This window comes from Piliocolobus tephrosceles, chromosome 21 (genome assembly GCF_002776525.5).
Source record: "Piliocolobus tephrosceles isolate RC106 chromosome 21, ASM277652v3, whole genome shotgun sequence".
Lineage (NCBI taxonomy): Eukaryota > Metazoa > Chordata > Mammalia > Primates > Cercopithecidae > Piliocolobus > Piliocolobus tephrosceles.
The window spans coordinates 11,166,355-11,192,736 of NC_045454.1; the positions used below are offsets into that span (position 1 = coordinate 11,166,355).

General features: G+C 52.4%; 2 protein-coding genes across 4 annotated transcripts in view; one reads left to right on the top strand and one right to left on the bottom strand.

The window, feature by feature from the left end:
- ARHGAP35 (Rho GTPase activating protein 35) overlaps positions 1-764 on the bottom strand; it is a 149,119-nt gene extending 148,355 nt beyond the window's left edge. The window contains exon 1 of the mRNA XM_023182249.3: positions 477-764. The gene's annotated coding sequence lies outside the window, so the exon portion shown is untranslated. The remainder of the gene's footprint in view (positions 1-476) is intronic.
- Positions 765-11,414: 10,650 nt separating this feature from the next.
- Positions 11,415-24,385, top strand: AP2S1 (adaptor related protein complex 2 subunit sigma 1). Of its 3 annotated transcripts, none has more exons than XM_023182246.1 (5): positions 11,415-11,636; positions 16,408-16,557; positions 22,996-23,109; positions 23,746-23,805; positions 23,998-24,385. In XM_023182246.1, exons 1-5 carry the CDS (start codon positions 11,634-11,636, stop codon positions 24,097-24,099), a joined length of 429 nt encoding a protein of 142 aa, XP_023038014.1. In that variant the 5' UTR covers positions 11,415-11,633; the 3' UTR covers positions 24,100-24,385. The 3 variants fall into 3 exon arrangements, with proteins under 3 accessions (XP_023038014.1, XP_023038015.1, XP_023038016.1); XM_023182248.1 differs by lacking the exon at positions 11,415-11,636 and adding an exon at positions 12,197-12,262; XM_023182247.2 differs by lacking the exon at positions 22,996-23,109 and having other exon boundaries at positions 11,485-11,636.
- The last annotated feature ends 1,997 nt before the right edge of the window (positions 24,386-26,382 follow it).

Genomic DNA, 26,382 nt, shown 5'->3' on the forward strand with positions numbered 1-26,382 from the left:
AGGCATAAGGGTCACGGATCTCAAAAGTGGGAGCCACAATTAAGAGATGCAGAATGGTCAATGAGAAAAAGGTGGGTCCCAGGAGCACTGCAGAGCCCGGGAGGAGCGAAGGGCATTATGGAGGGGTGGAAGAGGGAAGGGGGTCGCAGAACTGGAGCCGGTTGGCTGAAGTCGGGGAGGCTCTGAGGCAGACACCGAGATCCCAACGGGTCGGGGGTGGGGGCGGCGGCAGGGACAGCAGGGCTGGGGCGGGCAGGGGTAGGTCCAAAGGGCAGAAAGGCCCCACGGGCCGGGCCGACGCGCGCAGCGACGGGGACGGCGGGGCCCGGGGGGCTGGGGGGGCCGCTCCTCCCCTCCCCCTCCAGCTCCTCCATTGTTCGCGGGCTCCGGGCCCCGCCGTCCCCGCCTCCCCCTGGACCCCGCAGCGGGGCGGCGCCCGGCCTCGCCGCCCGGGGCCCGTGAGCTCGCGCACTCACCAGCTGGGCGCCCTCAGCGCGGCCCTGGCCTCCAGAATCCCGGCAGCAACGACGGGGGCCCCGGCGCCATGTTCCCCTGCTCCTAGTCCAGCGGCGGCTGAGGCGGCGGCGGCGGCTCCGGCGGCGGGGGGCCGGGCGGACCCTCCCTCGCGGGTTCCCTCCTCCGCCTCCTCCACCTCCTCCTGCCGCCGCGCCGCGGCTTTCCCTCGGGGCGGGGGGCGGGGAGGGGAAGGGGGGAGGGGCGGGAACCAGGGGGAGGGCGGACCAGCCTCGCTCACTCCCTCCCTCCCTCCCTCCCTCGCAATGGCGGCAGTGGCGGCACCTCCTTCCTGCGACGGCCGCTCCCGCGCGCGCGCCCCCTCGCTACTGCGCGTGCGCGGCGCGTGGACCGTTGCAGGGGGATAACGGCCCCTGGGCGCGCGCCGCGAAGGGACAACCAGCGAGGCAGTGGGGAGAGGTCAGAGCGCGTGCGCACCCGAGGGGCTCACTGCCACCGCCGCTGCCTGAGGTTAGGAACGGCCGCGGACGGTGCAGTGCGCGTGCGCCCCCAAAAAATGCAGCTACTGCGGCGGCCGCCGTCGCGACTGAGTGCTAGGCGAGCTGCAAACGAGCAGAGGGAGCGGGGTGGGGGAGCGCGCGTGCGCGGGGGGCTGCCAGCCGGCGCAGCTGTTGGCGCAGGGCAGAGGGAGTGGCCCGCAGGAGGAGCGCGCGTCTCCGCGCGCGCCTCAAGCAGCCGATCTGCCACCTCGCGCTGGCTTCTGGAGAAAGCCGAAGGAGAGAGGCATGGCCCGGTTTTGGGGGTGGGGGGCGAAGGGCGCGATCCCGCTCGCGCGGGACCTGAGCAGCCAATGGGAAGCAATGGGAGGTGGGTTTGCCGCGCCAGCCGCAGCCCCCGGGATAACGGAGGAGGCCAGAAGGAGCGACGTAACGTGGGGCGGCGGGGCGGGGCTGAGAAGGAGGGAGCGCACCAGAGAAGGAGTTGACTGGAGGACATGAGGAGGCGTGGCCCGCCTCAGCCCAATCCGAGCCCCGCAATTCGTCGTCCCGGAAGAAGAGGCGGGGATGGAGAGCGCGTGTTCTTTCTCCTGGCTGTGAAGAAAATCTGCAGCCAACGCGCGCGTCCTTGCAACTTGTTTTTGGTTCTGTGATCGCCTGATCCCCAGGAGAGGGAAGACGGCCTGGTACTGTGTGCAGCCCAAGCCTGTCACTTAGCATTGTGCAAATGACTACAAATAAAATGTCAATTAGGGCGCCTGAAGGGAAAAGAGTAGTGATGGGAGAGGGCACCGCTGTAACCCTTGACTCCTCTGAACTGAGGAGGTGTTCCTCTGGGACTACTCCGGAAATACAGATCGTGGAAGATGAGCTTCCCGGGCGCCGAGCCAATATTTGTGGAATGCATGAAGAAAGTCTGTTTCCTATTACATTTGGCATTTCTGCCATCTGCCTCTTCATCTATAAAATGGGATAATAATCATACCTGTCTCGTAGGGCTGCTGTGAAAATTAAATAGATTATATTTTGTAAAGCTCTGGAAATCAAGCCTTGCATATAGTAACCGCTCTGTAAGCGTTGCTAAATAAAATTACATGGGCTCGTTTATTCCATTAATAAAACTTTTTATGGCCAGGCGCGGTGGCTCACGCCTGTAATCCCAGCACTTTGGGAGGCCGAGATGGGCAGATCACAAGGTCAGGAGATCGAGACCATCCTGGCTAATACGGTGAAACCCCGTCTCTACTAAAAAATACAAAAAACTAGCCAGGCGAGGTAGCAGGCGCCTGTAGTCCCAGCTATTCAGGAGGCTGAGGCAGGAGAATGGCGTAAACCCGGGAGGGGGAGCTTGCAGTGAGCTGAGATCCGGCCACTGACTCCAGCCTGGGTGATACAGTGAGACTCTGTCTCAATAAAGCTTTTTATATTAAAGGATTTTCCTTTTTTTTTTTTTGTAAATGTAGCACTTTTAGGGCCGGACGTGGTGACTCACGCCTGTAATCCCAGCACTTTAGGAGGCCAAGGCGGGCGGATCACTTGAGATCAGGAGGTCGAGACCAGCCTGGCCAACATGAAACCCTGTCTCTACTAAAAATACAAAAATTAGGTGGGCGTCGTGGCGGGCGCCTGTAATCCCAGCTACTCGGCAGGCTGAGGCAGGAGAATGGCTTAAACTCGGGAAGGAGAGGTTGCAGTGAGTCGAGATCGCACTGGACTCCAGCCTGGGCAGCAGAGGGAGACTCCGTCTCAAAAAAAAAAAAAAAAAAAAAAAAAATACTTTCAATGCATTCAATCGGATTTTTAGATGTTAGTGGCTTGAAACAACAACAACTTTTCTTTAAGCACTGCGGGGCTGCCAAATCGAGTGCGTGGGCTGTCATTACAAACCGTGGTGTGTAAGGGACTTTTGAGATTACTTGAGGAGACACAGGAAAGACAAGGTGGGGGGCAGTGAATTCCTGATACCCTTACTTCAAATTAATGTCGTTAACACCTATGCAGTGTTCCAGGTCTTTTCAGTCTTAAATTTGTGAACTGGCAACACCTGGAGAACAAGGACCATTGGGCTCACGCTGGATCCCCCAAACCCCTTGGGAGCCCATCAGCTCTGATTTACCCTTCGATTCTCAGCTTGAAGTCACCTTCTCAGGGTAGTCTCCCAGATTTGGCCTAATCCCTCGTTCTTTAATAATAAAAATGAGTACTTTGTGCCAAGCAACAGTCTTTTTTAAATTTTTTATTTTGAGACAGAGTCTGGGATTACAGCTGGGATTACAAACTTGTGCCGCCATGCCTCACTAATTTTTTTTTTTCTTCAAGACGGAGTCTTGTTCTGTTACCTAGGCTGGAGTGCAGTGGTGCAATCTCAGCTCACTGCAACCTCCACCTCCCGGGTTCAAACGATTCTTCTACCTCAGCCTCCTGAGTAGCTGGGACTACAGGCGCCACACCTGGCTAATTTTTGTATTTTTAGTAGAGACAGGGTTTCACCTGTTCGGATGAGGCTGGTCTGGAACTCCTGGCCTCAAGCTATCCACCCATCTCAGCCTCCCAAAGCCTGGCCACAACTTTTTTTTTTTTTTTTTTTTTTTTTTTGGAGTCTCACTCTGGCATCCAGGCTGTAGTGCAGTGGTGTGGTCTCGGCTCACTGCAACCTCCACCTCACAGGTTCAAGCGATACTCCTGCCTCAGCCTCCCGAGTAGCTGGGACTACAGTTGCATGCCACCACACTTGGCAAATGTTTGTATTTTTAATAGAGATTGGGTTTCACTATGTTGGCCAGGCTAGTCAACATTCTTTTTGTTTGTTTTTTTGTGGATTTTTTTTTTTTTTTTTTTTTTTGGCGACAGGGTCTTGCTTTGTTGCCCAGGCTGGAGTGCAGTGGACCAATCATGGCTCACTGCAGCCTCAACTTCCTGGACTCAAGCAATCCTCCTGAGCAACTGAAACTACATGACCTCAGCATGACACTTGGTCAATTTTTTTTTCTTTTGGTAGATACAGAGTCTTGCTGTGTTGCCCAGGGTGGTCTCAAACTCCTGACCTCAAGCAAGCCTCCTGCCTTAGCCTCCCAAAACGCTGAGTTTACAGGCATGAGCCACAATACCTGGACATGCCAGGCAGCAGTTTAAAACCACTTTAGACCCATTAACTCACTGAATCCTCACAACAACCTTATGAGTAAGTTATAAGATACAGAGAGGTTACACAGCTAGTAAGTAGAAGGTTTGAGATATAAACCCAGACAACTGGGTCACGTTACTACACATAACATTTCTTCAGGGTTCAGGGTTTGCAGTTCTGTGTTGGATCCCAGCACTTTGGGAGACTGAAGAAGAAAGATCACTTGAGTCCAGCAGTTCAAGCCTTCAGTGAGCTATGATTGTGCCACTGCACTCCAGCCTGGGCCACAGGACCAGACCTGTCTCTAAAAAGATTAAATGAAGTTCTGTGTTGGTATCACCATTTTGTGTGTGAGCCCTCTGAAGGCAGGGGACTCTGGCTGGTTCCAAAGTCTGGCAAATGACCCACAATTAAAACTTGTTAATAAATAAAAATGAACGAGTCGGCCAGGCGCAGTAGCTCAGGCCTGTAATCCCAGCACTTTGGAGGCTGAGGTGGGTGGATTGCTTGAGGCCAGGAGTTCGAAACCAGCCTGGACAACATGGCAAAACCCTGTCTCTACAAAAAATACAAAATTCAGCCAGGCATAGTGGTGCATGCCTGTAATCCCAGCTACTTGGAAGGCTGAAGCAGGAGAATCACTTGAACCCGGGAGACTGAGGTTGCAGTGAGCCAAAATCGCACCACTGCACTCCAGGCTGGATGAAAGAAGGAGACTCCGTCTCAAAAAAAAAAGAAAGAAAAAAAAAATCCAATGCTAAACAAGGGGGTGGTAGGCACTGGGGACATGGTAGCCAGAGACAAAGTCGTTGTCCTTCTAGCCTTCTTTGAGATGCTAGCTCAGATGTCCCCTCTTCCAGGAGGCCTTCTCTGATGCCACAGGCTGGATCAGCTGCTTCTTCCAAGCTCCCAGAGTCCCTTTAGGTCTCCCGTCCAAGCCCTGGCCACCTTGGGTGGTCCATATCTGGTGATAGGTCTGTCCCATCGAACTGCGAGGCCCCTGAGGGCAGGGCCAGGGCTGTCTCAGTCATCGTAGAGGTCTCTAGCGCGGATCCAGGCACAAGGCAGGGGCCCAGGCATTGTTTTACTGCAGGAACGGAACCATCAAGGGGTGCACTTCCAGCTCTGCAATTTTTTCCAGTGCGCAAGAGGGCGGACAGTAGTTGAGCAAGTCAACCACAGGAAGCGGGCTTCCCTGGGGGCAGCCGCCTCCGCGCACCCGGCTAGCCTCCACTACAGGATAAATAAACAAACGAGTAAATAATTAACCGACCCAGAGAAGTGCGGACTGCCGGCTTGGGTCGCTGTCAAGATTTCCCAAGCATCGCCCTAGGGGCCCGAATGTCTGGAGGTCACATCAACGGGAGAGCCATCGGGGTTGGTTGATAAGAGGCGGGCGTGGGATTCCGGACCTGCATTGGAAACCTGCACAGGCAGAAAAATGCACAAAAGGATTTTGTAAAGAGGGTGGGACGCTGGGGTATACACTGTCTTCATTTCTGAGAGTCTGAAGAAACAGAGAGCGTGGGGACCAGGTCTGCGTGTGACGGAGGAGTCAGTGGGTCCACAGCGCCGCCTGCAAACCGAACCGGGGAAGCTGCAGCCGAAGTTTGCCGCGGGGCTGGCGGAGCGGTGGACTCTTCAGCCATTGGCTCAAGAGCAGCCAATCACGAGGCAGGAACGGGAGGCGGGGATGCTCGGATTCTCCGCGGAATCCCAGTGTCTGGGCCCCTTGCTTAGTAGATACGCACTAAATATCTACTGGATGAATGTATAATAAACATATATATATTTTTAAAAAACGAGACAAGGTCTCGCTCCGTCGCCCAGGCTGGAGCGCAGTGCTGCAATCACAGCTTACTGCAAGCTCCTCCTTCCCAGCTGAAGGGATCCTCCCACCTCAGCCCCCACAGTATCTGGGACTATAGGCGTGTGCCAGTGCACCCGGCTAATTTTTATATTTTTTGTAGAGACAGGGCCTCGCCATGTTGCCCTGGCTGGTCTCGAACTCCTGGACTGAAGTGATCCGCTCACCTCGGCCTCCCAAAGTGCTGGGATTACAGGAGTGAGCCACCGCGACCAGCCAACCTCTCTGTTTTTTGTTTTTGTTTTTGTTTTTTTCTTGAGACAGTCTCTCTCTGTCACTCAGACTGTAGTGCAGTAGCGTGATCTCCGCTCACTGCAACCTCTGCCTCCCGGATTCAAGCGATTCTCGTACCTTAGCCTCCCAAGCAGCTGGGACTACAGGCGCGCGCCACCACGCCTGGCTGATTTTTTGTATGTTTATTAGAGACGGGGTTTTGTCATATTGCCTAGGGTGGTCTCAAACTCCTGAGCTCAGGCAATCCACCTGCCCCGCTCTCCCAAAGTGCTAGGATGACGGGCGTGAGCCACCGCGCCCCGCCACAACCTCTCTATTTTAATAAACGTTTAAAATTGAGGCCGGGCGCGCTGACTCGCGACTGTAATTCCAGCACGTTAGGAGGCTAACGGAGGAGGATCACTTGAGGCCAGGAGGAGTTCCAGACCCTGTCTAGCAAAATAAATAAATAAATAATTGTTCTTTCAGGACTTACCTTTTCTATGTCTGTGCCACGTAGCCCCAAACAGACTCGAAACCACTCAAGCCATGAGACTTCTCAGGGTTGAGACAAAGTTGTTTTGATCTTCTCTCTACCTGTGTCCAGCACTCTGCCCCACCCTGGACACTAATCCTTGCTTGGTTAATTTCCACTCCTTTTTTTTTTTTTGAAAAGGAAGCTTGCTCTGTCGCAGAGGCTGGAGTGCAGTGGCGCCATCTCGGCTCACAGCAACCTCTGCTTCCCAGGTTCAAGCGATTCTCCTGCCTCTGCCTCCCAAGTAGGTGGGATTACAGCACGCACCACCACGCCCAGCTAATTTTTATATTTTTAGTAGAGACGGGCTTTCACCATGTTGTCCAGGCTGGTGTCAAACTCCTGACCTCAAGTGATCCGCCCACCTTGGCCTCTCAAAGTGCTGGGATTAGAGGCATGAGCCACTGTGCTTGTTTTTTTGTTTTTTGTTTTTGTTTTTGTTTCGAGACGGAGTCTTACTCCGTTGCCCAGGCTGGAGTGCAGTGGCACGATCTCTGCTCACTGCAACCTCCACCTCCCAGGTTCAAGTGATTCTCCTGAGTAGCTGGGATTACAGGCATGCACCACCATGCCCAGCTCCACTCGTCCTTGTGATCTCAGCTCAAATGTCACCCCGTCTAGGAAGCTGTCACTAACTCTTCAACTCGGCTAGGTACCCATTATGAGCAGCTGTGGCAGCCAGCCTCCACGATGGACCCTAGTGAGTCTCAGCTGGTATTTGCATTGCCTCCTGCATTGGACAGGGCTGATTAGGTACCAATAGAACATTGTGGAAATGACAGTGTCATAAAAGATCTGAGGCAAGGTCATATAAGACATAGCAGCTTCCACCATGCTCTTTCTTAGATCACTCATGCTTTGGGAAAACAGCTGCCATGTGAGGACATTCATATGTCCTTGTGGACAGATCCACGTGGAGAGGAACTGAGACCTCTGGCCAATAGCCAGCATTCGTTTACCAACCACAGGATCGAGCCACCTGGAACACAGGTGCTTCAGCTCCGGTCAAGCGTTCACATGCCAGCCTGGAAAATGTAGCAAGACCTCTTCTTTCCAAAAAATTTAAAAATTAGCTGGGCATGGTGGCGCGTGCCTGTAGTTCCCACTACTCAGAAGGCTGAGGTGGGAGGATTGTTTGAGCCCTGGAGGTTGAAGCTGCAGTGAGCTGTGATTGTACCACTGCATGCCAGTATGGGTTATAGTGCAAGACCCTGTCTCAGAAAAGAAAAAAAGAAAAAAAAAAAAAGACAGTGTTCTCGTGACTGTAGCACTGGCTAATATCTTTTTTTTTTTTTTTTTTAGATGGAGTCTCGCTCTGTAGCCCAGGCTGGAGTGCCGTGGTACGATCTTGGCTCACTGCAACCTCTGCCTCCTGGGTTCAAGCAGTTCTCCTGTTCAGCCTTCCTAGTAGCTGGGACTACAGTTGCACACCACCATGCCTGGCTAATTTTTGTATTTTTAGTGGAGACGAAATTTTACCATATTGATCAAGCTGGTCTTGAACTCCTCACCTCAGGTGATCCACCCGTCTCTGCCTTTCAAAGCGCTGGGATTATGGGTGTGAGCCACCGCCCCTGGCCTTCTTTTATTTATTTATTTATTTATTTATTTATTTTTTGGAGACAAAATCTTGCTCTTGTCCCCCCCGGCTGGAGAGCGATGGCACGATCTCGGTTCACTGCAACCTCCGCCTTCTGGGTTCAAGCGATTCTCCTACCTCAGTCTCCCGAGTAGCTGGAATTACAGGCGCCTGCCACCATACCCGGCTAATTTTTTTAAAAGTATTTTTAGTTGAGACAGGGTTTCATCATGTTGGCCAGGCTGGTCCCAGACTCCTGACCTTCAGTGATCTGACCACCTTGGCCTCCCAAAGTGCTGGGATTACAGGCATGAGCCACCGCGCCTGGCCTTTTTTTATTTTCTTTTGAGACAGAATTTCATTCTGTTGCCCAGGCTGGAGTGAAGTGGCACACTCTCAGCTCACAACAACCTCTGCCTCCCAGGTTCAAGTGATTCTCGTGCCTCAGCCTCCCAAGTAGCTGGGAGTACAGTCACACACTACCATGCCCAGCTAATTTTTGTACTTTTAGTAGAGATGGGGTTTCACCATGTTGGCCAGACTGCTCTTGAACTCCCAACCTCAGGTGATCCACCCACCTCGGCCTCCCAAAGTGCTGGGATTACAGGGATGATCACTGCCCCTGGCCTTAAAATTTATTTGTGTTATGTCATTTAAGTCCATTTTTCCTGTTATACTGTGCATGCTGTGAGGGTGAGGGCTGTGTCTGTTTTCTTGTTGCAAATGCATTCATTCATTCAACAAATGTTTATTGAACACCAGACTTGTGCCAAGTATGAAGTTGAGCACTGGAGATCAGGACTGGGACTAAGGGGAGGCAAGGGCACAAAATTTAATGAGGCACATATTCTCAGTCCTGTGTAAGAGAGGAATTGGCATCTAAGACTGAGGTCCTTTTAAAATTTTGCAAGCTGGACACTTTGCTTGTGTCATCCTAGTATCAACCCTGTTGGAGACAAAAAGGTACATAAGACAGAAATGATCTCTGGCCTATTTTGGCCCCTGTAATATTCAACAACTATGTGTTGGTTATTCTGCTAGTACTATACCTTAAATTTACATAATTCCATAATACACTCTGTTTTATTTATTTAATTAAATTTTTTTTTTTTTTTGAAACAGAGTCTCTCTTTGTCCCCCAGGCTGGAGTGCAGTGGCACGATCTTGGCTCACCACAACCTCCACCTCCAGGGTTCAAGCACTTCTCCTGCCTCAGCCTCCCGAGTAGCTGGTACTACAGGCATGTGCTACCAAGCCTGGCCAATTTTTGTATTTTTAGTAGAGATGCTGTTTCGCCATGTTGGACAGGCTGGTCTCGAACTCCTGACCTCAGGTTATCTGCCCGCCTTGGCCTCCCAAAGTGCTGGGATTACTGGAGTGAGCCACCACGCCTGGCCTGGTTTGTTCTTATTAGGGCCAATCTCCCCTCAGTACTAATAGTAGTAACTTTAGTTGTGAGCTAAGAGTGTGCCACTTCACTCCAGCCTGGGCAACAGAATGAAATTCTGTCTCAAAAGAAAATAAAAAAAGGCCGGGCACGGTGGCTCATGCCTGTAATTGACTGCTTACCATCTGTCATCATGTTCTAGGTAATGAAGATACAGTTATCAGACAGGGTCCCTTTTCTCAACAACTCACTACCTAATGAGAGATCTAGACAAACATACACTACATACTCATAGGGAAAATAAAATAATTTTTAAAATGTAATAAAGGCCATTAAAAAAAACCAAACTAGGTTGGGCATGGTGACTCACACTGTAATCTCAATACTTTGAGAGGTGGAAGAGGAAGGATCGCTTGAACTCAGGAGTTCAAGAGCAGCCTAGGCAACATAGCAAGACCCTGTCTCTACAAAAAGTACCAAAAAATAGCCAGGTGTGACGGCATGTGCATGTAGTCTCAGCAACTCGGGAGGCTGAAGCCGGGGGATCACTTGGGCCCAGCAGGTTGAGGCTGCAGTGAGCTGAGATCGTGCCACTGTACTACAGCCTGGGTGACCAAGGGAGACCCTCTTTCAGAAAAAAAACAAAAACAAAGACAAAAATAAAACACACCAAAAAAACTAAACTAACTGCTGACCTGGAGTTTTTGTTGTTGTTTTTTTTTTTTTTGACAGAGTTTTGCTCTTGTCACTCCAGCTAGAGTGTAATGGTATGATCTTGACTCACTGCAACCTTTGCCTCCCGGGTTCAAGCAATTCTCCTGCCTCAGTTTCCTGAGTAGCTGGGATTACAGGCACCTTCCATCACACCCAGCTAATTTTTGTATTTTTAGTGGAAACAGGGTTTCACCATTTTGGCCATGCTGGTCTCAAACTCCTGACCTCAGCTGATCCACCCACCTCAGCCTCTCAAAGTGCTGAGATTACAGGCCTGAGCCACCACACCCCGGCCAACCTAGAGATTTTTTTTTTTTTTTTTTTTTTTGGCGGGGGTCTTTATTGCCCAAGCTGGGGTGCAGTGGTGAGATCTGGGCTCACTGCAGCCTCAGCCTCCTGGGTTCAAGTGATTCTCCTGCTTCAGCCTCCTGAGTAGCTGGGATTGTAGTTGCGCACCACCATGCCCGCCCGGCTAATTTTTTGTATTTTTAATAGAGATGGGGGTTTCACCATACTGGTCAGGTTGGTCTCTCGAACTCCCGACCAAGTGATCCGCCCGTCTCGGACTCCCAAACTGCTGGGATTACAGCGGTGAGCCACCGTGCCCGGCCGGTTCAAATGCATGCTCTTAAACTGTTGTCTCCCGAGAGACACACGCAACATGTTTTAAGCAAAGCACTGGCTTGGTGTGGTGGTGGCTCATGCCTGTAATCTTGGTGATTTGGGAGGCTGAGGGTCGCTTGAACTGAGTTCGAGATCAACCTAGGCAATATATCTAGACCCATCTCTATTTAAAAAAAATTGAAGAAATCACTGAATGAGGAATGGAAAGACATTTTCTAGCTCCCGAGGACAGTTTTTCAAAATTTAAAACTACTATTCCCAGCATGCCCTTCTCTCCGGGGTTGGGGACCTAAGAGAACTACATTTCCCCGAATGTAACGCCTGCACCGCTGGTTCTTCAGCATCTCGGGAACTGTAGTCCTCTGTAAAGATGTTTGTCCACAAATCCCAGCATGCACTTGGGATCTGACTCGTTTGGTAGGAAAAGGACTGGCTGTGACTCTTCACCCAGGTTGGCCCCATTGGTGAAACTACAACTCCCAGGGGTCTGTGCGCGAGAGGGAAGGCGGGATTTTCTGCCGGAAGTCCGCTCCAGCTCCGGGCCCTACAACTGCACCCTGAGCCGGAGCTGCCCAGTAGCCGCGGGACCCGGGCCGCTGGGGTCCGGACGGGGGTCGCCATGGTAACGGGGGCGCGCTACGCCTGGGACTGGCGGAGGGGGGTCCACGCGTAAATAGCCGAGGCTCGATCGGGCGCTGACAAGCCCCTTCTCTGCTGCGGATGGTCTGGGTCGGGCACGGGCTACGGGGATTGGGGCCACGGCCGGGAAGGAGGGCACAGGGCGGTGATTCTGCGCGCGGGGGTTACCAGGGGTCTCGCGGCGACGGGCATTGGGGTGGTGTTCCTAGGGGAAAGGGCCGTGCAGGTGGGAGACATTGTAGATAGTTGGAAGCTTTGAAACGGGAGGAAACTCGTGAGAGACAGTCTTGGGGGTAGCGAGAAGGCATTGGAGGTGGGGAGGGGGCGTCCCAAAGAGGAAGGCGCTCTGGAAGTGTGGCGGGAGCGCTGGGACAGGAACGCGAGACCTTGGAAAAGGGGAGGGAGGTTTTCTTGGTGGGAGGAGTCTCTAGAGACAAGGATCTGATTGCAGGTGGAGAGGGGATGTTGAAACAGGGGCAGGAGACTGCCTATGAGAGAGGGATCATCTCAAGGAGAAGAGACCTGGCACAGGAAACCAAAAGGAGGCAACTGTAGGGAATGAGACTTAAGCGTCTGGGAGAGCTCTGTAAAAGGAGAGAGGGCCTGGAGGTAAGATAGACACTCGGAATGAATGGGGAGCAATTGAATAGCAATTGAATAGGTCTTTCCAAAAAGAGAGATCTTGTGGGGTGGGGAGTAGGCTTGAAAGTGTGAGATCTGGGGAGGAATCTTTGTTGGGGCAAAGACTGAACATTGGATTTAGGAGTGCCCCTGTCCCCCAGGTTGGGGCTTTGGATCTAGGAAAGGGTTCTTTGGGCTGGAAGTTGGGAAAGAAAACGAATGGGAAAGGGTGTCAAGAGTCAGGGCAGAGTCTCCTCCAGGAACAGGTTCCTTGGAGGCAAAATGTGACCTTTTGAAGAAGGGAGGAAACCTGGGAGTGGGACAAGGGATGTCACCAATAAAAAGCCCATTGAGGCCCCAAGGAGGGGAACTAAGACCGAGAAAGTGGAGGTCAAAAGGGAACAACTCCAGATGAGGGGGATTGGAGACAGGGAAGGTTGGGGGGCATCTAGGAGGATTGGAGACAGGGAAGGTTGGGGAGCATCTAGGGGGATTGGAGACAGGGAAGGTTGGGAAGCATCTAGAGGGGACGGCAGAGGCGTGAGGATGCAGGGATTCAGGACGGAGGGGACTTGAGATTCCAATTGGGAAGAAAACAGGGAGAGGTATACGACGGAATTTGGGAATAAGAGGCAGAGTGTTTTGTCAACTCTGTGGGTTTGCTTCTAGTTCTCCTAACTCTGTGTGCATATGTCTCGGGCTTGGCTCCCAGGCTGTGGCTGCCTGATGTAGGTCCCCCAACGTCCCTTCCTGCCCGGGACCCCTCCCCTGCTAGGAAGTGGTTTTCCCTGGCTCAGCAGGAGGAGTTCTTGGAAGGAGAGTAACATCCTGTTCCGGTCCAGTTTGGTTGGTTGGGGGAGGGAGGATAGAGTGTGTGGAGAATGAGGCTTAGGAAAGAGAGTCCACTCTCTTTCCTAAGAGAAGACTCTCAGGCTGGGGCGGTGACTCACGCTTGTAATCCCAGCACTTTGGGAGGCTGAGGCATGTGGGTCACATGAGGTCAGGAGTTTGAGACCAGCCTGGTCAACATGGTGAGACCCCCGTCTCTACTAAAAATACAAAAATTAGCCAGGCGTGGTGGTGGACACCTGTAATCCCAGCTACTTGGGAGCCTGAGGCAGGAGGATCGCTTGAATCGGGGAGGCAGAGGCTGCAGTGAGCCGAGACTGTGCCACTGGCCTAGGCGACAAGAGTGAGACTCTGTCTCAAAAAAAAAAAAAAAAAAGAGAAAAGGCCGGGCGCAGTGGCTCATGCCTGTAATCCCAGCATTTTGGGAGGCTAAGGCAGGCAGATCACAAAGTCAGGAGTTCGAGACCAGCCTGACCAACATGGTGAAACCCCATCTCTACTAAAAATACAAAAATTAGCCAGGCATGGTAGCATGTGCCTGTAATCCCAGGTACTTAGGAAGCTGAGGCAGGAGAATCGCTTGAACCTGGGAGGCAGAGGTTGCCGTGAGCTGAGACAGTGCCATTGCACTCTAGCCTAGGTGACAGAGTGAGACTCTGTCTCAAAAAAAAAAAAGAAAAGAAAAGAAAACGACAGGACTAGAGGCTCTCTTTCCTAAGACAAGGCTACCACAAGTTGGGGTCAGAGGGTTCAGAGCAAAGCCTTTGGACTCCCACCTCTGCTTTCTGGCTGTGAGACTTCCTTTCCTTGAATCTCAGTTTCCTCATCTATAAAATGGGCATAAGCATGCCTGTCTCAGACGGAAGTGGACCCAGAGCTTCTAGCGGATTAAGCTTGGGCCATGGTTTTCTGAAAATCACATAATGGAAAATATAATGCTGTTAAGAGCTAGTACTTATATAACCTTTAGTACGTACCAGTCACTGTACTACACCTCTATGTTTTTGTTTTTTTGAGACAGCGTCTCGCTCTGTCTCCCAGGCTGGAGTGTAATGGCGCAATCTCAGCTCACTGCCACCTCCACCTCCTGGGTTCAAGCGATTCTCATGCCTCAGCCTCCTGAGTAGCTGGGATTGCAGCCACCCCCCCGCATCACACCTGGCTAATTTTTGTATTTTTAGTACAGATGGGTTTCTCCATGTTGGCCAGGCTGGTCTCGAACTCCTGACCTCAAGTAATCTGCCCGCCTCGGCCTCCCAAAGTGCTGGGATTACAGGCGTGAGCCACCGTGGCCGGCCAGGAATATCCTCTACTCCTCACAGTAAACTGAGGCACCGAAGTGGCACCAAAGTAAAGTCATGAAAGTGGCAGACGCTTTGGAAAACCGTTTAGCAATTCCTGAGAAAGTTAAACATAGCGTTAGCCTGTGCCCCAGCAATCGCACACCTAGGTAGATACCCAAGAGAAATGATACATCCACACAAAAACTCACACACGAAAGTTCATAGCAATATTATTCATAATAGCCCCAAAGCAGAAACAACCCAAATGTCCGAAGTGCAGCCTTATCTATCCAACAGAGGATCACTCAGCCATGGAAAGGAATGCAGCTCTGCCATTTGCCAGCCGATGGGTGAGCCTGGAAAACGTCACGCTGAGTGAAGGAAGCCAGACGCGAAAGCCACAGAGCGCATGATTCCACTTACATGCAATGTCCAGAACAGACACATCCACAGAGACAGAAAGGAGACTCATGGCTGCCAGGCGCTGGGGGGACGGAGAGTGACTGCTGATGGGTGGGGAGTTTTTCGGGGAAAATGATGGAAATGTTCTGGAATTAAATAATAAATTAGATAGTGGTAATATTAGGTGGGGTGCGGTGGCTCACACCTGACCCAGCACTTTGGGAAGCTGAGGTGGTGGATCACCTGAGGCCAGGAGTTCGAGACCAGCCTGGACAACATGGTGAAACCCCATCTCTACTGAAAATACAAAAAATTAGCTGGGCATGGTGGTGTGCACCTGCAGTCCCAGCTACTTGGGAGGCTGAGGCAGGAGAGTCGCCTGAACCCAGGAGGTGGAGGTTGCAGTGAGGCAGGATCACGCCACTGCACTCTAGCCTGGGCAACAGAGCAAGACTCTGTCTCAAAAAAACAAACAAACAAACAAACAAACAAAAAAACAAAAGATAGTGGTGATTTTTACACAACTGTGAATATATACTAAGAGAATATACCAAAACCTGTTTTAACTGTCTACATTTTAAGTGGATGGATTTTATGGTGTGTGAATTACATTTCAATTTTATAAAAAGTTAGTAAGCAAAGAGAAAAAAAGAAGTGGCAGAGCTGAGACTTAGCCCAAAGGAGTCTGAACCTCAAACATTTGAGTATCTACCACTTCCTAGCCACTTGACTAAGTTTATAAACTTTTTTTTAACCTTTAAAAAAAACCTGGTTGGCAGGGCATGGTGGCCCATGCCTATAACCCCACACTTTGGGAGGCAGAGGCGGGTGGATCACCTGAGGTCAGGAGTTCGAGACCAGCCTGGCCAACATGGTGAAACCCCGTCTCTACCAAAAATACAAAAATTAGCCAAGTGTGGTGGCAGGTGCCTGTAATCCCAGCTACTCAGGACACTGAGGCAGGAGAACTGCTTCAACCCGGGAGGTGGAGGTTACAGTGAGCCAAGATTGCACCATTGCACTCCAACCTGGGTGACAGAACGAAACACTAAACATTTAAAAATAACAAAAAACAATAATGAGAAAACCACCCTGGCGAGATGAATCTTCTTGGGAGACTTGTTTTGCTGGTGAGGAAACTGAGGCCTAGAGAGGCAGACAAGGCTGGGCACGGTGGCTCATGCCTGTAATCCTAGCACTTTGGGAGGCTGAGGTGGGAGAATTGCTTGAGCCCAGGAGTTTGAGACCAGCCGGGGCAACATAGCAAGCCTCCGTCTCTACAAAAAAAAAAGAGAGAGAGACAATAGGTGGTGGAGCCTGGGACTCGGGGCCCTGGAGCTGACTCCAGAGTTGACTTGTGGAAGGGAAGTCACTTCACAGGGGTGCTGGAGGGACCAGGGATGGAGCATGTGGCCACGCTGGCCTGGCTTGGGTCTGGGGAGCAGCCGAGACTCCTGGAAGTCAGGCAGCAGGGAGGCCCTGAGCCCTATCTCTCCTCCGGGTGGATGGGTGGGGCCTGGATGGGTGGGGCCGTTGGGCAGCGCCCGACCCGCCCTCCCTGCCTCTTTCACTTCCTCCTTCTCCTCCTGCTCTCCCCAGATCCGCTTTATCCTCATCCAGAACCGGGCAGGCAAGACGCGCCTGGCCAAGTGGTACATGCAGTTTGATGATGATGAGAAACAGAAGCTGATTGAGGAGGTGCATGCCGTGGTCACCGTCCGAGACGCCAAACACACCAACTTTGTGGAGGTGATGCCTGTTTCATGCCTCCTGCACCCCGCTGCTTCCTCATGCCCTACTTCCCCACTCCCTGCCCAGCCTCTAGTTGCAAGAACCCCTTGGACCCTCTATCCATCCTATATTCATTCACTCAACCTGCTTTGAGCTTGCTTGCTTCTTCCCTTCCTTTGTTTGTACTTTTCATTGTGAAAAATCATAAACATATAGATTAGTACAATGAAAGAAAAGTGTACTGGGGATTCATATACCTACTACCCAAATTTAATCAGGATTAATATTTTGCCTTTTTGTTTTGCACTATTATTATTAATTTTTTTTTACCTAAGATTAAAAAAGAATTTTTTTTTTTTTTAACCAAATAATTTTTGTTTTGCTGGTGCCTTTTTCAGACTTCCTGTAGAATGTTCAAACACAGAAAAGTAGAGAGAATAGGCCAGGTGCAGTGGCTCATGCCTGTAATCCCAGCACTTTGGGAAGCTGAGGTGGGAGGATCGCTTGAGCCCAGGTGTTCAAGACCAGCCTGGGCACTGTAGCAAGACCTCATCTTTATTTTCTATTTCATGTTAATTAATTAATTAATTAATTAATTTTTTTTTTTTGAGACAGAGTCTCACACTGTTGTCCAGGCTGGAATGCAGTGGTGTGATCTCAGCTGACTGCAACCTCCACCTCCCAGGTTCAAGCAATTCTCCTGCCTACTTCCAAGTAGCTGGAATTATAGGCGTCCACCACCACGCCTGGCTAATTTTGTATTTTTAGTAGAGACAGGGTTTCACTGTATTGGCCAGGCTGGTCTTGAACTCCTGACCTCATGATCCACCCTCCTCGGCCTCCCAAAGTGCTGGGATTACAGGCATGAGTCACTGTGCCTGGCCTTTTTTTTTTTTTTTGAGATGGAGTCTGTCTCAGTCACCCAGGCTGGAGTGCAGTGGGGATGGTCTCTGCTCACTGCAGTCTCCTCTAGGGTTCAAGCTATTCTCTGCCTCAGCCTCCCTAGTAGCTGGGATTACAGGTGCTCGCCACCACGCCCTGCTAATTTTTGTATTTTTAGTAGAGATGGAGTTTCACCATGTTGGCCAGGCTGGTCTTGAACTCCTGATCTCAAGTGATCCACCCACCTTGGCCTCCCAAAGTACTGGGATTACAGGTGTGAGCCACTGCGCCCAGCCCTCTTTAAAAAATTTTTTTTGAAACAGGAACTCATTCTATCACCCAGGCGGCAGTGCAGTGGCACGAACATGGCTCACAGCGGCCTTAACTTCCTGGGTTTAAGCCATCCACCTCAGCCTCTTGAGTAGCTGGGACTACAGGCTTATGCTCTACCAAGCCCAGCTAATATTTGTACTTTTGGTAGCAGCAGGGTCTCACCATGTTGCCCAGGCTGGTCTCGAACTCTTGAGCTCAAGTGACCTGCCTGCCTCGGCCTCCCAAAGTGCTGGGATTATAGGCATGAGCCACTGCACCTAGCCAGGGTGCAGATTTCAGTGGTTCGGTCAGGATGGCATTGCTGAAAAGGTGACACTGGAGCCAAGACCTGAAGGACTTAAGAGGGAGGAAGGAACCAGTGTCTGAGAGGAACATTTCAAGCCAAGGGAACAGCAAGTGCAAAGTCCCTGAGGCAGGAGAATACTTAGGGCGTTCCAAGGATAGCAGGAATGCCAGCGAGGAAGGGGAAGAGATGAAAGAGAGAAGATAACAGGGTAATCTGTTGGTGCAGGGCTGCAGGGAAGACTTGGGCTCTTACTGTGAGTCAGATGGGAGCCGTAGAAAGATTGATTTTGTTTTTTGGTGTTGTTTAGAGACACGGTCTTGCTCTGTCTCCCAGGCTGGAGTACAGTGGTACAATTACAGCTCACTCTACCCTCCCAGGTTCAAGCAAGCCTCCTGCCTCAGCTTTCCAAGTGGCTGGGACTACAGGCATGCACCTCCATGCCCATCTAATTTAAATTTTTTTTTTTTTCTTTTGAGATGGATTCTCACTCTGTCACCTAGGCTGGAGTGCAGGGGCGCCATCTCAGCTCACTGCAACCTCCGCCTCTCGGGCTCAAGCGATTCTCCCACCTCAGCCTCCTGAGTAGCTGGGACCATTGGCATGTGCCACCAACGCCCTGCTAGTTTTTATATTTTTGGTAGAGACAGGGTTTCTCCATGTTGCCCAGGCTGGTCTCGAACTCCTGAGCTCAAGCGGTCCGCCCACTGTGGCTTTCCAAAGTGCTAGGATTGCAACCATGAGCAACTGTGCCTGGCTAATTTTTAAATTTTTTGTAGAGATGCGGTCTTGCTATGTTGTCCAGGCTGGTCTTGAACCACGAGGTTTTTGAGCAGAGCAGGGCCACGGGCCAACTTGAGGCTGCCCTACAGGGCAAGAGCAGAGCAGGAGACTGCTCGGAGAGAGGTGGCTGCAGTGGTCCAGGTGGGGGATGCTGGTGACTGGACCAGCATGGAAGCCGTCGGGGTGGCCAGGAGCATTTTGGAGGTGGACCCAGCTGAATGGCCAAGAACTGGACGTGGAATGTGAGAGAAGGCAGAGCCAGGGCGACAATTAGATTTCCCACTTGAGCCCCTGGGTAGGATGGAGCTGTCATTATCTGAGATGGGCAGATGGGAAGGGCAGGTGGAGGTGAAGGTCAGGAGGGAGGTGTTGGGGGTCAGGCCCCGAGTATCGTCCACATCCCAGCAGAGACGTCCAGGAAGAAGTGACGAGTCGGGGTTCTTGGAGAGAGCTGAGTAGGATGTGGAAACAGCATTTCTGCACATAGAGGGAAACCAAGGCCAGGGAACTCACCAGGGAAGTGAGGATAGACTGAGGACAGCACCAGAGGGCCACATCTGCAGTCAGAGAGACGAGGAGGGAGAGGAGAACCAAGAGACTGGGTGTCCCAGAAGCCAGGAGGGGGAAAGGGTTGGACCTCCCTCTCCAGGAGGAGGTCACTGGTGTTCTCACCAAGAGCAGCAGGTGGGAAAGGGGAGAGGAACTGGGTGTCGGGTGTTCTGGCTGTGTGGATGCCTTGTTGCTGGTATAGTGGCCGGTTCTGTGCTGAGGGCTGGGGCCCAGGAGGGGTCAGTGGGGCCCAGTGATATAGGAGCAGCCAGAAAGGCCGGCTGGGCAGATGAGAATGTGACAGAGGAGGCTGACCCTCAGGTCTTGAGTTCCTCCGTGCCTCCAGGATCCAGGCCTGCCCATTCATTCCGTTGTTCCTTTGTGCATGTATTCACCCAATGTTTCTGCATGCCTCCTCTGCGATCAGCCCAGTGCTGGGTTCACAGCGGTCACTGAGACAGCCTTGTGCTGCCTTCTCGGGACTCACAGCCCAGGAAGGAACACAAGCCTGTCCGTAGACAGTGACAACCAGAGTGGCCTGGGCTGGGATCCAGGAGCCTGGTTGGGGGAGGGCAACTGACCCAGCCTGGGGGTCTGGAGGGCTTCCTGGAGGGGACTTGTGAGTGAAGATCAAAGGGAGGAGTAGGCAGCTGGAAGATGCGGGCTATTCCTCTTGTTATTATTATTATTATTTGAGACAGAGTCTCACTCTGTATCCCAGGCTGGAGTGCAGTGGTGCAATCATAGCTCACTGCAGCCTCTGCCTCCCAGGTTCAAGGGATCCTCCCGCCTCAGACTCCTGAGTAGCTGGGACTACAGGTACCTTCCACCACGCCCAACTAATTTTTTGTATGTTTTATAGAGATGGGGTCTTGATATGTTGCCTAGACTGCCCTTGAACTCCTGAGCTCAAGCCTTGGCCTCCGAAAGTGCTGGGATGATAGGCGTGAGGCCGGGCACCTGGCCGTCTTCTAGCCTCTCTCTGACTTGCACTGTCCGGCCTCCCGCTTTCCCTTGTTAGCAGCCCTGTGATGACATTGCTCCCACCTGAAACATCTGGGATTATCGCCCCATCTCATACTTCTTCTTCTTTTTTTTTTTTGAGGCAGAGTCTCGCTCTGTCCCCCAGGCTGGAGTGCAGTGGCGCCATCTCGGCTCACTGCAAGCTCCACCTCCCGGGTTCACGCCATTCTCCTGCCTCAGTGTCCCGAGTAGCTGGGACTACAGGCGCCCGCCACCTCGCCCGGCTAGTTTTTTGTATTTTTAGTAGAGACGGGGTTTCACCGTGTTCGCCAGGGTGGTCTCGATCTCCTGACCTCGTGATCCACCCGTCTCGGCCTCCCAAAGTGCTGGGATTAGAGGCTTGAGCCACCGCGCCCGGCCATCATCTCATACTTCTTAACTTCGTCACAAGTTAAGGGACTGCAGAGTCCCTTTTGCCATACAAAGTCCCATATTCACAGGGTCTGGGATTAGGATGTGGACGCCTTTGGGGGCCATTATCCTGTGCCAGCCCTTTGCAGGGCAGCACGGGGGACACAGTGTGACAGCTCCAGCTTCCCTCACAGTCCAATGGGGAGACAGACCCATCCCCATACAGTGACGACTGGCAGTGGTCAGGCTGGGGCGGGGCAGGGGTGGGGCAGTGGCGTGGGGTGTTCAGAGGGGACACCTGCCCCAGCCTGCAGGTTGAGAGAGTGTGCTTCCGTGAGAGAATGTAGCTGGAGGAGATACGGGGGTCTGCCGCAGATCCCTGAGAAGCCTCGAAATATAAAACAGGAAGGAGAGGCTGGAAAGATGGAACAGTAGCTGGAGGCGGAGGAGGGTGAGAGCCAGAAAAGCTGGATTGCAAGAAGAGAGGAGCACTGCTGATCAGTGTCAGGTCATTTACCCGTGGGTTATATGTAGGCCTTACTGTAATCACACCAGAAAAATGGACTCAGGCCAGGCGCAGTGGCTCATGCCTGTAATCCCAGCCCTTTGGGAGGCAGAGGCATGTGGTTCATCTGAGGTCAGGAGCTTGAGACCAGTCTGGCCAACATGGTGAGACCTCATCTCTACCGAAAATACAAAAATTAGCCAGGCGTGGTGGTGCACACCTGTATTCCTAGCTACTCAGGAGGCTGAGGTCGGAGAATCTCTTGAACCTGGGAGGCCGAGGTTGCAGTGGGCTGAGATCGTGCCACTGCACTCTGGCTTGGGCAACAGAGTGAGACTCCGTCTCAAAAAAACCAAAAAATCCCTGAAAACGTGCTTGGAGTATAGCAATGAACAAGAGATTGAGCTCAAAAAATGAGTAAAAAACTATTAGCTGGGTGTGGTGGCACACCTGTAATCCCAGCTACTTAGGAGACTGAGGCAGGAGAATCGGTTGAACCCAGGAGGCAGAGATTGCAGTGTGCCGAGATCGTGCCACTGCACTCCAGCCTGGCGTCAGAGCAAGACTCAAAAAAAAACAAAAAAAAAAGCCGAGGACTGATGCTGGCACTCATAGCTGCCAGCAGGTGGCACCACATGCACACCCCAGACCTACAGCTGCTGTTTTTGTGAGTTTTTTGAGACAGGGTATCTGCCTCCCAGGCTGGAGCACAGTGATGTGAACACGGCTTACAGCAGCCTTGACCTCCCAGGCTCAGGTCATCCTCCCACCTCAGCCTCCCAAGTAGCTGGGACCGCAGGTACACGCCACCATACCCAGCTACTTTTTGTATTTTTGTATAGACGGGGTTTCACCATGTTGCCCGAGCTGGCCTGGAACTCCTGGGCTCAAGTGATCCTCTCGCTCGGCCTCCTGGAGTGCTGGGATTTTTTTTTTTTTTTTTTTTTTTTTTTTGGTACTGGACCTCACATTGAGAACGTATAGAACTGAACTGGGATTTTCAGGTTTTGGCCAAAGACATTGTACTTTGCAACCCAGTATGCATATATATGTATCTGTCTCTATCTACTTAACACACGCATAAAATTAGAATCCGTGTCCCTGATCCTGGCATACTTGTTCACAGTGTGTGTCTGTGTTACTATGCTAACTGTATATATCACATTTCAGTGAGGGCAGGACAAGGACCCAGGATCGTCTTGGTGACAGTGGTGACCCTCCTCCCCGCACTGCCTATCACAGGCCTGCCATAGAGTAGCTGTTCAGGAAGTATTTGTTAAATAATTGAATTAATTAATTCCAGGCTAAGGAATGTGGCTGTCTCCAGAGGTAGCAGGAAGTCACAGAAAGGAGTGGCAAGGTTGCATGGATGCTGTTGAACATGTCAGGCTCCCACCCAGCCCTGGGCTTTTGCTATCTGCTTGGAACATTCCTGCCTATCCTCCAGGTCTCAGCTCCGATACCTGCTCCTCCAGGAAGCGCCCCCTGACTCCCCAGGATCAGAGGGAGTTAGGCACCCTCTTTGGGTTCTCACAGCCCAGTCCTGTCCACTCGGGATGCCTGCCCCCACTGTACCGCGAGCAGGGTTAGGGCTGTCTCGGTCACTGCTGTGACCCCAGCACAGGGCCAGGCACAGAGCTGGGCCTTGGGACCACGTGTGGAGTGAAGGACTGAATGTTTTGGCCCCACTGTATCTGGCACGTGGGTCCTGGCAAGCTCCGTTGCTGATAGCCTCTCTGTTCTGCAGTTCCGGAACTTTAAGATCATTTACCGCCGCTATGCTGGCCTCTACTTCTGCATCTGTGTGGACGTCAATGACAACAACTTGGCTTACCTGGAGGCCATTCACAACTTCGTGGAGGTATGGCGGGAGGGGGAGGTGAGGTGGGGAGGCAGGTGGGCAGTCCTGGAGTGCCCCCGAGGATTGGGAGCCCGCCCTGGTCCCTCCTGAGTCCTCCCCTCTGCGGTGGCTGGGACTCTCTCCGTTTCTTTTCTTTCTTTTTTTTTTTTTTTGAGATGGAGTCTTGCTCTGTCGCCCAGGCTGGAGGGCGGTGGTGCAATCTTGGCTCATTGCAGCCTCCACCTCCCAGGTTAAAGTGATTCTCCTGCCTCAGCCTCCTGAGTAGCTGGGATTACAGGCACGTGCCACTATGTCCAGCTAATTTTTGTATTTTTAGTAGAGATGGGGTTTCACCATGTTGACCAGGCTGGTCTTGTACTCCTAACCTCAAGTGATCCTTCTGCCTTAGCCTCCCAAAGTACTAGGATCACAGGTGTGAGCCACCGTGCCTGACCTTTTGCCATCTCTTTGCATCGATCTTGGCTTTTGTTTCTCTCTGTGTGTGTCCTTGCCTCTGTCCCTATCACTGTCTCTCTCTCCCCTGCCTCCGCTTTGGTCTCTTTTTCGCTATCTCTTTCTGATGACCTTGTTCCCATCTCTGTGCATGTGTGACCCTCTCCCTGCCCATCTCTTACCATCTCTGCCTTCCTCTCCCAGGTCTTAAACGAATATTTCCACAATGTCTGTGAACTGGACCTGGTGTTCAATTTCTACAAGGTAGGCGCCTGGTGAAGAGGAGGCTGAAGGACCCGGAGGAGGGGGACAGAGGGGGACCCGTGGTGCACTAGCCACCCAGAGCCTCTGCTGAGGTCTGTGTCCCGGCTCGAGGGGCCTCAGAGCGCCAGCTTCCAGGGTCCGGGCCAGCATCCCAGAGGGCCTCCTCTCACCCCAGGGTCTCCCCTCACACAGGTTTACACGGTCGTGGACGAGATGTTCCTGGCCGGCGAAATCCGAGAGACCAGCCAGACGAAGGTGCTGAAACAGCTGCTGATGCTACAGTCCCTGGAGTGAGGGCAGGCGAGCGCCACCCCGGCCCCAGCCCCGGCCCCTCCTGGACTCACCTGCTCGCTTCCCCTTTCCAGGCCCGTCGCCAACCCAGCAGTCCCTCCCTCAGCCGCCCAGGAGGAAGGGACCCAGCTGGGCCTGGGCCACAAGGGAGGAGACTGCACCCCACTGCCTCTGAGCCCTGGCTGTGGGCGGAGGCCACTGTATGTGTCCCGAGTAACCGTGCTGTTGTCGTGTGATGCCATGAGCGTGTGTGCGTGGAGCCCCCAATAAACCTGTGGTCCTGCCTGGCCTTGCCGTCTTTGAGCCCTTGCCTGTCTCCCCTGGGAACCAGATACCCAGGATACCCTGCCTTCAGTCCATCAGTCAGTCAGTCGACAAACACCCCTCATTGTGCTGAGCAAGGTGAGACACCCGGATGCTCTTCAGACCTGCTTCTGCCCACCAAGGGCCCCCAGGCTGGAAGGGGTGATAGGTTTAGATTCCAGGCACTTGTGACTAAAATAACAATCCTCAGCTAGTGCTGAATGGCGCGCACCCTCTCCCAGGCATTGTTCTGAGCAATTGACATGTCTTACCTTACTTAAAGCTCACTAGATTATGAGCATGGGACTTTCTTTTTTTTTTTTGAGATATGGTCTCACTCCATTGCTCAGGCTGGAGTGCAGTGGCAGGACCATGGGTCACTACAACCTTGACCTCCTGGGCGCAGTTGATCCTCCCACCTCAGCCTCCCAAGTAGCTGGGACTACAGATGTGTACCACCACGCCTGGTTAATTTTTTTTTTTTTGAGACGGAGTTTCACTCTTTTTGCCCAGGCTGGAGTGCAATGGCGCTAGCTTGGCCCACTGTAACCTCTGCCTCCCAGGTTCAAGTGATTCTCCCGCCTCAGCCTCCCAGGTACCTGAGATTACAGGCGTGTGCCACCATGCCCAGATAATTTTTTGTATTTTTAGTAGAGAGGGTTTCACCATGTTGGCCAGGCTGGTCTCAAACTCCTGAGCTCAGGTGATCAGCCTGCCTCGTCCTGAGACAAGGGCTCTCCCTGTTGCCCAGGCTAGTCTTGAACTCCTGGCTCAAGCGATCTTCCTGCCTTGGCCTCCCAAAGTGTTGGGATTACAAGCATGAGCCATCCCATCCAGCCAAGGACGGGACTGTTATTATCTCCATTTTCCAAGTGAGATCATCAAGCCCGAGAACATTAAAAGATGACCAGGCCGGGCGCTGTAGCTCACGCCTGTAATCCCAGCACTTTGGGAGGCTGAGGCGGGTGGATCACAAGGTCAGGAGATTGAGACCATCCTGGCCAACATGGTGAAATCCTGTCTCTACTAAAAATATAAAAATTAGGCCAGGCGCTATGGCTCACGCCTGTAATCCCAGCACTTTGGGAGGCTGAGGCAGGCGGATCACGAGGTCAGGAGATAGAGACCACGGTGAAACCCCATCTCTACTAAAAATACAAAAAATTAGCTGGTCGTCGTGGCGGGCACCTGTAGTCCCAGCTACTCGGGAGGCTGAGGCAGGAGAGTGGTGTGAACCCGGGAGGTGGAGCTTGCAGTGAGCTGAGATTGCACCACTGCACTCCAGCCAGGGCAACAGAGTGAGACTCCATCTCAAAAAGAAAAAACAAAAATAAGCTGGGCATGGTGGCATGCACTTGTAGTCCCAGCTACTTGGGAGGCTGAGGCAGGAGAATCACTTGTACCTGGGAGGTGAAGGTTGCAGTGAGCCGAGAGTGCGCCACTGCATTCCAGCCTGGGCAACAGAGCGAGACTCTATCTCAAAAAAAAAAAGACTTGACCAAGGTCTATAGCTAGTCAGTGGCCAAGCCAGGTTTGTTTTGAGCCAGTTTTGAAGCCAGGCGGGCAGCTCCAGAACCCTCATTTTTATCCACTCTCCCTGGTGGTTGTTGGAAATGTAGGCACTGGGCTTCGTGATTTGTGGTTCTAGGCAACAGCACTGCTGGCATTTGCACCAGGACAATCCCTCATTGTGAGGCTGCCCCAGGAGTGGCTGGACTTTTGACTTCCACCCACCAAGCGCCAGAAGTGGCCTTCTGGACATTGTGATGATAGAAGCCACCCCTGAGTGTTTCTAGGGCCCTCTGGAGTTAAGGGGCCCCCCGATGCCCACCGAGAGCAGAATGTGGAGGCTGCTGGCCACGCCTATGCCTGGCGCCCTTAGCAAGCTGAGAACACCCTGGCCCCTGTCACAGTTTCTTTCTCTCTTTCTCTCTCTCTCTCTCTCTCTCCTCCCTCCCTCCCTTCCTCCCTTCCCAGGGAGTC